General features: G+C 44.0%; 1 protein-coding gene across 8 annotated transcripts in view; it reads left to right on the forward strand.

The window, feature by feature from the left end:
* Positions 1-3,622: 3,622 nt before the first annotated feature.
* The window catches only part of Srpk2 (SRSF protein kinase 2), a 210,470-nt gene continuing 201,693 nt past the window's right edge, over positions 3,623-12,399 (forward strand). For 5 of the 8 annotated variants that reach the window (XM_052721808.1, XM_052721814.1, XM_052721809.1 and 2 more), the window contains exons 1-2: positions 3,623-3,808; positions 3,892-3,946. In XM_052721808.1, the coding sequence (XP_052577768.1) occupies positions 3,793-3,808; positions 3,892-3,946 (71 nt within the window). In that variant the 5' untranslated portion in view covers positions 3,623-3,792. Of the gene's footprint in view, positions 3,809-3,891; positions 3,947-12,399 lie in introns of those variants that run through there. The other 3 variants (XM_052721813.1, XM_052721812.1, XM_052721818.1) reach the window with 3 other exon arrangements.

Raw genomic sequence — 12,399 nt, forward strand, 5'->3', positions numbered from 1 at the left:
TATGGCTTTTCCTGGGTCCAGGGTTTGCCTGCCAGAAGCAGTGGGCTTCTAAGCCTGTCATGGCAACTGTGTGGTCAAGCTGTTTTGCCCCCCCACCCCACCCCCCCCCCCCCCCCCCCCCCCCCCCCCCCCCCCCCCCCCCCCCCCGCCCCAGTGATTTCAGGGCAGGACTCCACCCAGCTAAGCTTCCAGCTTGTGAAAAGGAATGAAAGAAAAGCTTAAGCAGTGAAGGAAACTATCAACAACAGAAAGCTGAGGCAAATGTAATTGAAGAAGGGGGCCAGGTTCCAGTTCCAGCAAACAGATTAATCTAGCAGTTTTGTTCACATGGTTCTGGCTTTAGAGTCAAGGATACAAAAAAAGGGTTTTTAGACTCTCCCTTTGGGGCTAAGGAAAGCTGCTGAGACCAGGTGTATGTCAGAAGAGCCCTTGCATGGAGGCCTGGAAAGGCCATTGGTTGAAGCTGTGAAGGTGAAGCCTAGATTTCATTGGAGACGCCAAGATTTTAGAGATGCCAGAGTTGTGGGATACCTGCCAAGAATAGATGTAGACCAGGTGTAGGCCAGCCCAAGAGAGAGAAGTGTGTTGCAGTCAACAAAGCTAAAAGGAGTTGGAGCTCTCAAGAGTGATTTGGCATCAGAGTTTGGAGTTTGCTCTATTGGGTTTCAGTCTTGCTTTGACCCAGTATTTCCTCACTATGTTCCCTTTCTTTGCCTTTAGAACTGTGTCACTGTATGTTGTAAGTAATTTGCTTTTTCATTCTGATTTTGTAGGGGGTTATGAAATTGTCATGAATCTCAGAAGACTTCGGATGTATAAACAGTGTTGAGATCATGATAGACTATAGGGACTTTTGAAGGATTGAATACATTCTTGTGTTATAATATGGTTACAAGCCCATGGGGGCAGGGAGTGGATTGTGGTGGTTTGAATAAGAATGGTCCCCATAGGCTCATATACATAGCCACTGGGGAGTGGAACTCTTTGAAAGGATTAGAAGATTAGGAGGTTGTATTGGAGGAAGTGTCTCTGGCGGCGGGGGTGGGGGGGGGTGGGGGGGGTGTTTCTTTCCTCTCCTTTCTTTCCTCTTCTCTTTTCTTTTCTCTTTCTGGTAGCTGAGAAGTGAACCTGGGGAGGGCACTGTGATAAACATTCTACTTCTAAGCTATATTCCTAGCTCCCCTCCCCACTTTCTTCTTCTTTTTTTTTTTTTTTTTTGAGTTAGGATCATGCTATGTAGCTGAGGCTATCCTGGTATGTTCTATGCAGCCTGGGCTGTTAAGGCATCACTCCTACTTCAGTCTCCTTAGTGCTTCAATCAAAGGTGTGCACCACTGTGCTTGACTTGGTCTTGTCTTGTCTTGTCTTTCTTTCTTTCTTTCTGGTTTTTTCGAGACAGGGTTTCTCTGTAGCTTTGCGCCTTTCCTGGAACTCACTCTGTAGACCAGGCTGGCCTCGAACTCACAGAGATCGGCCTGGCTCTGCCTCCCAAGTGCTGGAACTAAAGGCGTGCGCCACCACTGCCCGGCGACTTTGTATTTTCTATTTTAAATAATGTGGTCATGCCAGGTGTCAAGTGGGATCTCCTTTTATTTTGCTTTGTAAGTCCATAATGATTAATGATTTTGAACATCTTGTTACATACTTGTTGGCCAGTTCCATGTCTTTGAAGAAATGTCTATGCAAGTCCTTTACCACTCCCCCTTTAAAATATAGACTATTTTTTTTTTTTTTTGGTTTTTCGAGACAGGGTTTCTCTGTGTAGCTTTGCGCCTCTCCTGGAACTCACTTGGTAGCCCAGGCTGGCCTCGAACTCACAGAGATCCACCTGGCTCTGCCTCCCGAGTGCTGGGATTAAAGGCGTGCGCCACCACCGCCCGGCTATTTTTTAATACAAAGGGAAAAGTTATCTTTTTTCCTGGAGAAATGATTGAATGGATGAAAACTTAGCTTGATGCACTGAGACAGACATACACCATTTATATAGTGCACTTGATAAATTATTGAATTTGACTGTCGTACTAGGCAAACAAAAACCAAACTGAGAAACATTCTGCAAAAAAGAACTAGTCTTCAAAACAGTCACTATTTATGGTTCATGACTGTCTTCCTTGTACTTGAGGAGCCAAGGCCTTGTGCAAATGTGCAGTTAGATATTGTAAACTCAAGACCAGCCTTACAGACACCATGAAACTAGTCTCAAAAAAAGTCTCAAACAGGGATTTTTCTTTTTCTGGTATCTGGGAAAGAACCTGGGTAGGGCCCCACCGATTACTCTAAACATAGTTTAAAGCAAAGGCAAGAGTGCTAACAGCAACTAATGATCTTGGATTGGAAAAAATGTCATCAAATAGATTTTATTGGAATATTTCAGAAAAGGGAACAATGCCTTGTAAATTATACATAGACAGTATTGAATTTTCTTGGGAGTGATAAGGACATTCTGGTTATGTAGAAAAATATCTTTGATCCTCTAGCAGATAGGCAATGAAATGTTTAGGGGTTGAGAGTAACAGTGTCTACAAACTACTGAATGATTCTGCAAAATAAACCATGCACACACATAGAGAACAACAACAACAACAAAAAACTAATGAATGTGGGTTAATAGTGCTGATCACAGCATGTTTGATATTTTTTAAAATAAAAAATGGAAAAAGTAAAATCTCTTCAAATTCAAAGTGGCCTTGTTTGTTGGGACATCTTTAGAGTAAGACTTAAATGATGATACAGTTGTAACCAAAGAAGGACTCAATGCTCAGGACGTGTATCTTCCAAAGATATTGTAATTGTTTAAAGAGACAAGAGAACACTGAAGTGATAACTATGTGCCAGTCAGCTTGATTCACATCTTAGGCAGCCTGGGAAGATGGAAAGAGAAACCAGCCAGGCCTGAATAGGGATAAGGACTGATAGAACTGTTTGACCTATTTAGGGTTCAGTTTCTACATTGTAGGAGGAAGAAAAAGAACTGCTTTACATGATTCTAGTTTTAAGTTCTCATCTCATGGTATCTAGAAAACTGGGCTTCATGCGCCAAACTTTCCTTTCAAGCTATGTGCATCTTTTCATTCACTAAACTCATGCAGTCTTGGAGGAGTAGGAAAAGGGGAGAGAGAGAGGAAATCACTTCTCCAAGGTCACACACTCAAGGACCCAGGTTCTCCAGCTCTTGGTGTTGTGCCTTTTCCACGCTTGCCGGAGAGGAGAAGGCCACGCTCATGGGAATGCAAAGGCGCAAAAGGAGAGAAGAGGCCGCGGGAAGAGAGGTGGTGCGGGAAGAGAGACCCGTGAGGGCGCTGGTCAAGGAAGGGCTCCTGGAGAGGCATGCAGCACGACCGGCCCGGGTGCGGAGCCAGGCGGTGGCTGGGAAGAAGGGTCGCGCGGCTGGGCCTGGTGCCCAGGAGCGGGAGGCCTGCGGCGGCTGTAGGGCAAAGAAGACAGAGGCAGGCTGTAGGAGGCTGGGCGCGGAAGGCCGTGGGTGCGCTGCCACCTTTCTGCCAGGTGGGCTGCGGAGCGGGCGCTGCGCCCAAAAGGGCGCGGCCGGGGTCCGGACCACTACACGCGGGAGGTGAGGAGGGGGCGGGGCCGCGGGGCGGGGCCGCGGGGGCGGGTCCCATTGGCCCCCGCGGGAGCGGCCGCGGCCGCGGCGGCGCAGGCGCGGTTCCCGCCTCCTCGGCCGGCGAACGAGTGGAGGCTGCATCCCGGTGCGGCTGGTTGTCGCGTCGCCGCCGCCTCCGCCGCGGAGCACCCCCCCTTCCCCCCCGCCCCGCCGGGCTGCCTAGAGTCGGAATGAGCTCCAGGAAAGGTGAGCGGCGCGCGCGGTCCCTGCCCCGCCTCGCGGCCCGCAGGCGGTCCGCCCGACCGTTAATGTGTCTTCTCTCTCCTCAGTGCTGGCCATTCAGGCCCGAAAGCGGAGGCCGAAAAGAGAGAAACATCCGAAAAAGTGAGTCCGCGCGGCGCTCGGGCCCGACCCCGCCCCGCCCCGCCCCGCCCCGCTGAGGGTTGCTTGCGACCGCGCAGGCAGAGCTTCCTGGTCCCCGGGACGCGGGCTGTGGGTCTCCCGGGACGCGGCGCCCGCTCTGCGTGCCCCGGCGGGGGAGGGGTGGGGGAGGGGCGCGCGGCCGCGGGTTCCGGAGCTGCGACCTGGCCCAGCGGCCTGAGAGCGGCCCGAGCTCTGCACTCCACCCCGCACCTCGCGACCCTTAACCACACCTGCGATCCGCACCCTGGTCCCTGCCCCTCATCGGTCAGATTGTGAGCAAGGGAGGGAGGCGACACCTGGGCTGAGGGAGCCAGTGCACTGCCGCCTCTGCCTCCTCCCTGCCCCTCCTGGGCCATCCAGCTGAAAGCCCGAGCTGCTTGTCAAGTGGTTTGGACTCGGGTGTGTTCCTGGCGACTTCAGCTCTGAGACCAGTGCGTTTCGGCTCTCGGGTTTTTCATTCGAAACTTTCTGCTTGGGTCGAGCGTTACTTGCGTTCTGCGGCTGCGCCTAGGTCGCTCTCTGCAGCCGGCAGTGGGCGTGTGCGCGGGCGGGTCCCGCGTGGTGCTCCGGATTGAATCCATCAGCTGGTGATATTAAAAATGTGCCAGCTCCAGCCACCTCCATTCTGGACGTGCAGCCCAGTTGGGCGGCCGCTGCTGGAGAAGCCTTTCGCGGAGAGCTAGGTGCTCTGAGGGGAGTGTTCCTCTTTCCTCCCTCTCTGGGTTTGCCGGACCAGAGTTCTTCAATATCTTTACTCACATTGGTTGTTTCGTTCTTCCTTTTGCGCAAGAAATCTGTGTGTGGTGTCTTTGACACTATGGAGAACAACAGAATTGCCTTTAATAAAATCCCGAAATACTGTCTGTTTTTATTTTGCAAGGGATGGGATATCCCTCAGCTAGGTGATGGTGGTGGTGGTTAACTCTTATTGGCCCTAGTCGCAGCCTAGAGGATTTCCCACCCATTTGATGGCATCTAGGAAAACTGGCAGTCATTGCTAGTGTGGAGGTATTTTACAACAGGATTGTCTTCATTCAAAATTGAATATAATCTGACTGTATTTATAGGATTTCATAAGATGTGGGTATCTACGTAAAAATCTTTTCTTGGGAGGCAAAAAGACTTGAAAACTGGAAGGTAAAAATTGAAAAAGAAAAAAAAGTTTTTATTATTCTGTAAGTGTTTGGATTTGGGTGTGTAGAACCCTGACACCTGTGGATGTCAAGTAACAACTTTGAAGAGTTGAATCTCAACTATGTGTGGTACCTGGGGATCAAACTCCAGTTGTCAGGCATGGTCATAAGCACCTTTAATTTATCCTCTGAAACATCTCCCTGGCCCAGATACGGGGTATAAAATATTGAAACCCATTGTCAACTTCTGCTAGTTTAAGATTCTTTCTAAAAAGTAGTGCTTTTGCTGTTCTGTGATGGCTCATGCCTTTAATCCTAGATGCCTTTAATCCTAGCATTCTTGAGGCAGAGGCAGGTGGATCTCTGAGTTCAAGGCCAGCCTGGTCTACAGAGTGAGTTCCAAGACAGCCAGGGTTCCACAGAAACCCTATCTGGAAAAACCAAAAAACCAAAAACCAAACCAAACCAAAACAAAAACAAAAACACCCCCCCCCCAAAAAAAAACCCAAAAACCAGAAAGGAGTTGAAAAAGAATGGCCCTACTATTTAGGATAGCTTTCTCTCTGCATATAAACATACATTCGTCTGTGTGCATATTACATGTGCATATAGAAAAAGCATTTTTAATTGAATAAGCATGCATTTCATTATTTTCCTGTTTCAGGGTCTTTCATAATGGCCAAGGGTCTTTGCTCTACTATAGTTTGGATTTGTGGTAGGTATGTAAATAATTAGGGATAGCCACATAGTTTATCTAATCTTATATCACTTTGCCAGTCTCTTCCATTGTGTGCTGTGTTTGAAGGAAAACAACAGTTAATGATGGGATGAACTGGCTTGACATAATAGATGTTTGTCGGCCGGGCGGTGGTGGCGCACGCCTTTAATCCCAGCACTCGGGAGGCAGAGCCAGGTGGATCTCTGTGAGTTCGAGGCCAGCCTGGGCTACCAAGCGAGTCCCAGGAAAGGCGCAAAGCTACACAGAGAAACCCTGTCTCGAAAAACGAAAAAAAAAAAGTTTGTCAGTAAGAACCCAGATCAAGTCAGTGATTGTGAAGTATGACTTTTCACTTAGTTTTTTTTGAATTGAGATATTATTATTTGAAAATAATTTCTGGATATAATTATTTAGGTATTCAATATGTATTTGTATTCCTTAGAAGATGATGAGAGAGCTTTGTACATGATGGTAATAGTCTGTGAAGCTTAAAATCTATGGAGTTTTGATCAACAATTATCAGAATTTAAAATCCTGAATCATGACATGACACAAATGGAATTCATGTGTTTCTGGTACATGCACTGCTCTCACCAAATGTGAGGTCGAACTGTTGACCTTGTGTACATCCAATTTCACAAATGAGTCTGTCAGATACGCTAAGACTATAGGTTGAAGATGATGCCCCAGCACTGTGGAGAAACCTCAGGTGACTGTCCAGGCAGCTTGCTGTTTCTGTCAACTCACATTTTTTCTGGAAGCTGCTTGCATGCACTTCCTGTTTTTATTTTTTTATTTATTTATTTTTTTTTAGGTTTTTCGAGACAGGGTTTCTCTGTGCAGCTTTGCACCTTTCCTGGATCTCGCTCATCTAGACCAGGCTGGCCTTGAACTCACAAAGATCCACCTGCCTCTGCCTCCCAAGTGCTGGGATTAAAGGCGTGCGCCACCACCGCCCGGCCTGTTTTTATTTTTTATTAGGTAATATTATTTCCTTCTTGGGTCTCTGAGGGAGTTGAAGATTAGTTAGTTATAGTTGAAGATTAGATAGTTATAGTTTTCTTTGTTAAGAATTTCAGAAAAGAAACTCACTAAGTGAAAGAGGTGTAAGTGTATAAATTTGAAAGACGTTTTAAGATAGTTCTGTTAGTAATATAAGTTAGGATAGAAAGTGAAATCAGGTACATTTTGCACTTACCAAAATAGGATAGATAATGGAATTATTTTCTCTGAATTTGTCAAATACAAATGGACTAGACACTGTTTAGGTATTTATTGTTTGTATATGTGGTATATAGTTATTGTACTTTTGTATATAGTTTTTCTTATATTAGTTATAGCTTTTTTCCTTTTTTCTTTTTATTAAAATAGAAAAGGGGGAAAAAAGAATTTGTACTGTATCAAGCTGATAATAGAAAAAAATAAATAAAAATGAAGAAAAAAATCTATGGAGTTTTGAAGAGCGCCATCAAGAAGGTAATTTCAGATAAGCAGGGCAAAAACTTTAATACTAATAAGATGACTTTTGTACACTGCCAGTCATTGCTTGCTGTTTGCATGCATTTCTATGTTGTGACCCACTGTAAGGTGGATGCTGTTCTTATCACCATTTTGAGATGAAATGGGGATGTAGCAAACAACATGCTATCTGCTAGGTTGAGTCTAGGCAGCCAGGGACCAGAAGCCACTTCAACTTTGAGGAAATGACATTTGGGCAGAAGCTAGGATGAAGAGGAGGGGGGAGTGGTTTGGGGCTGTGTGATGAACTCAAAGGACATGGTGGTTAAGTGATAGATTCAGAGGTGGATAAGAGGTAGGCATGACACACATAGGGTTGTGTAGGTCATTGGAGGCATATATCTGGGTAAGATGGTGTCTGTCGTTCCTCTCTGAAGAGCATTGGCTGACTGTGAGGATGGGGGTGGGAGTGAGAACAGAGCTAGTCTGTAGTAATAATACATGATAAATGAGCAGCTTTCTAGGTTGAAGGAATGGCATTGGAGAGAAGGGACTTCAGGGAGCTGGAGGTCTTGAGGTCTTCCTCTTTTCACAAACTGCTCTGACAGTTTAGAACCACACAGCTTTGTTTGGATCAACATTCCAGTGTCCTGATGGCTATTGTTTTTGCATTTTTTTTTTTTTTTTTTTTTTTTTTTGGTTTTTCGAGACAGGGTTTCTCTGTGTAGCTTTGCGCCTTTCCTGGATCTCGCGCTGTAGACCAGGCTGGCCTCGAACTCACAGAGATCCGCCTGGCTCTGCCTCCCGAGTGCTGGGATTAAAGGCGTGCGCCACCACCGCCCGGCTGTTTTTGCATTTTAAGTCTGGAGGAGACTAATTTTAAACTGTGGTAGTGACTTGACTGAGTGTGCTTTTGTCATTACTTCCATGTTATATGCAAACTGACTTTCTTCCTTTTTTTTTTTTTTTGAGACAGGTTTCTCTGTAGACCAACTTGCAAAGATATACCTGCCTCTGCCTCTGCCTCTGGAGTGCTGGGATTAAAGGCATGTGCCAGCCACCACTGCCTGGCAGACTTTTCATTAATTTTAGTTCATTGAGTTCTGTAGACTTTCATGGATTGAGTGTGTGTCTGCTCCTCCCCCAGTATTTATATAGTACAGACTGGTCTCAGAATTGAGTTCCTCTTGCTTCAACCTCCATATTGTAGGACATGAGGTGTGGGATTCTGTGCTGTGGTAATAGGTTACTTTTAGTACTTCAGAATTTGTAATTGTCAGGAATGTTTTCTGCTTAGTTGAGTCAAATTTAATCTTTTTACATTGTTTCAATGAGTATACTTTGCTTATTGTTAATTTTATTGCTTTGAGAGTATAGGTAGCAGAGATTTACTGCTTAATTCATAACTTAAATTACATTTACAACTTAATTCAGTCATTAACTTGATTTTGTCCCTTCCCCTTTTTTGGGGCATGACAATGTCTCCATGATTCATAATCCTCCTGCTTCAGCCTGGGTATTGTTGAGATTACAGGTATGCACCATCATACTTCAGTCATGAATTTTCTGTGTAAGCTGTATTTCTTAGCACATGGATTTTTGCCCTAGGGCATTTGTTTATGTAGGAAATTAAAAAAAATTTTAGATGGTTTTATGTAATTTGCCTGACCTTAAACTCAATGTATAGTTAGTATTAATCCTTCTGGCTCCACCTTGAAAGTGCTGGACACACAAACCTGCATCAAGACATCTGTCTTGTAGACGAAATATTTTTAAGGTCTCATATTTGTTGATACTTCTAGAGGGGGGCACTGGGATCAAGCTGCAGAGCCTTATGAATGGTAGGCACATTCTCTGCCAATTGACTGTGTTCCTAGCCACATGACTTATTGAGATATAATTCATAAAGTGTAGACATTATCTTTTAGAGAACTCGGTGTGGTGGTATATACTCTTATAGACCCAGCTGCTTTGTGGAGGCAGAGACAGGAAGATTTCTTTTTTTTTTTTTGGTTTTTTGAGACAGGGTTTCTCTGTGTAGCTTTGCGCCTTTCCTGGGACTCACTTGGTAGCCCGGGCTGGCCTCGAACTCACAGAGATCCGCCTGGCTCTGCCTCCCGAGTGCTGGGATTAAAGGCGTGCGCCACCACCGCCCGGCGATTTCTTAAACCCTACAGTCTTAAACATGATTTTAGGGCTGGAGAGATGGCTCAGTGGTTAAGAGCATTGGCAGCTATTCCAGAGGTCCTGAGTTCAGTTCCTAGCAACCTACGTTGCAATCATCCAATGAGATCTGGTGCCCTCTTCTAGAGTGCAGGCATACATTCATACATAATAAATCTTAAAAAACAAACAAACAAAACAACCACCAAACAACAACAATAACAAAAAAACTCCATGGTTTTAATGTTTTGGTGTTAGAGATGGAACCCAGGGCTTTACCCATCCTGATTTATGGTCCTTTTATGCAAGGTAGTGTAGCTATAACCATATTGTCTATATATATATATATATTGTTTCGGGTTTCTTTCATTTAACATATTTTCAAGGTTCATCCATGTTCTAGCCTGTATTGTCATTTCACTTCTTTATTACCGAGTAACAGGCCATTATATTGATTGAATTTTATTTATCCATTCAACCATTATTGGTCATGTGAGTAGTTTCTGATTAGGAGTTATAAATGTATTTTTAAACTTTAAAAATCTTCGGAATAGTTCAATTTGAAATAATTGGACTCATAAACTTTTTAAATACTGGAATTGCCTTTGTACTTTCATTTGGCCCTCTTCCACAAAAACTATAGAATAGTTCCAAAGTAGGAAGTTGACATTGACAACACATACATACACACACACCCTTGATGTGCACCACTGTGTTTGGCGTTTACTTGAGTTCTGGGAATTCAAACTCAAGTCTTTACCCCCTGAGCCATCTTCCCAGCCTATATAAAATACTCTAAGTAAAATCTACTTGGGAGCTGGGCTAGCTTTTCAGAGGCTGAGGAAGATGTATTTCAGGCCAGCTGGGGCTTGTTAATGATATATTGTCTTAAAACAAGCAAGCAAACAAATGGCAATTAAAAAGTATTTGACTTTCACTAATTGTTGCATGTGTCTTTTTTGCTGTGTAGTGCTATCATATATTACATATATGGATTTGTGTAATCATAAGAAATATGCAGAACTTCTTCATCACTACAGCTAAAACAAGTGGGAACACTTGTTACTACCCCTTCCCCATGTAGTCCCTGTAAAGCACTAATGGTTTTGATACTTTGAGAATGTTAGTAAACAAAGTTATACAGTATCAATATGTAACTTTTTGACATATTTTTTTTTCTCCCTGTGCCTTTTTTGTTGTTGTTGAGACAGGATCTCCCCGTGTAGTCCTTGATAGCCTGGAATTTGCTATGTGAACTACCTTTGTCTCTTTGTGTCCCAGGGATTAAATCCAAGCAGGACCTTCTCTGTACATCTTTGAGGTTCTTGGTGTTGCCTGTGTGAGTAGTTCCTGCTTCCCCTCTCTTTTTGTGAGTGCTTGTCATGAAAACAGGGTCTTAGCTTGGTAACAATGCATCATACCACTTAGCAATACCCTTTTGCCCTCCACCCTGCTTTTGAGACAAGGTTTCCTGTAACTGAAGCTGCCATGAACTTGCTTCCAAGTTGAGGATGTCCTCCTGATCTTCCTGTGTCTAGCTCTGGAGTGCTGGGTGGGATTAAAGGTGTATGCAACTTCTTTCTTTTTTAATGTAGGTTTTGGGAATGTACTCAGATCTAAATGCTTACAAGGTAAGTACTTAACAAACTGAGCTATCTCTCCAGTCCTTAAATTTACTTAAAAAAATTATTGGTCTGCTGGTTATAGTGGTGCATACCTTTAATCCCAGCACTCAGAAGTCAGAGACAGATCTTTGTGAGTTCAAGGCCAGTCTGGGTTACATAGTGAGACTCTGTTTCTTTAAAAAAAAAAAAATTATTATTTGTGTATGTGTGTCTGCATATGTGTATGATGTGTATGTGTACATTTGGACCATGGGTATGTATGTGGAGGTAGAGAAGGTTTTGGATTGCTTTTTTCATACCTTTAAGTGGGTTCTGGGGGAACTGAACTTAGGTCACTGTGCTTTTACAGTGAGTACCTTTACCCATTGAGCCATCTTGCTGGCCTGTATTTACCTCCCAATTTTTTAAAATTTATTTTATTTATATTTTTTTCAAGACAGGGTTTCTCTGCATAGTTTTGGTGCCTGTCCTGGATCTCACTCTGTAGCCCAGGCTGGCCTCGAACTCACAGAGATCCACCTGGCACTGCCTCCCAACTGCTGGGATTAAAGGTGTGTACCACCACCACCCGGCCCCCCAATTTTTTTTTTTTTTTTTTAATGAGTGTGTGTATACCTGAGTGTTCATATGTATACTACATGCATACATGAACCCATGGACATTGTGTTGGGAACCTCTGGAGAACTTAAAGATAGTTCACAGGGTGGGTACTGGGAACTGAACCTGGGTCCTCTGTAAGAACAGTAGACTTCTGAGTCATCTTTTCTTTTTTTTTTATTTTTTATTATTTTTTTTCTGAGTCATCTTTTCTAAAAGTTTACCTTTTAGGGGGATATGTACAAGTTGGGGAGCCAGAGAGATGGCTCGAGCACGTAGTGCCTTTCTAGAGGACCCTGGTTCATTTCCCAGTACCTGTATGGTGGCTTATAACTATCTTTAACTACATTCCCAGGGTATCTGACATTGTCTTCTGGCCTCTATGGGCACTACAGACCTGGTACAGAGTCATACAGGTAGACAAAACACCCATACACATGAAATAAAAATAAAATTCTTTAAAAAACGCTAAAAAGTTTTTTTTTTTTGTACATACTAATGAAGTACTATGTCATGGTTCTGTGTGTTATATAGATTGTGTGTGTTAAAATCAGGTTAAATGTATCTGTCTCCTTTGTTTTTGAGACAGGGTTTCTCTGTATAGGCCTGGCTGTCCTGGAACTCGCTCTGTACACCATGTTGGCCTTGAACTCAGAGATCTGCCAGCTCTGCCTCTTTGCTAGGATTAAGAATGTGCATCATCACCCCTGGCTCAAAATA

This window comes from Peromyscus californicus, unplaced genomic scaffold (assembly GCF_007827085.1).
Source record: "Peromyscus californicus insignis strain IS unplaced genomic scaffold, ASM782708v3 Scaffold_6__1_contigs__length_162567912, whole genome shotgun sequence".
Classification (NCBI taxonomy): domain Eukaryota; kingdom Metazoa; phylum Chordata; class Mammalia; order Rodentia; family Cricetidae; genus Peromyscus; species Peromyscus californicus.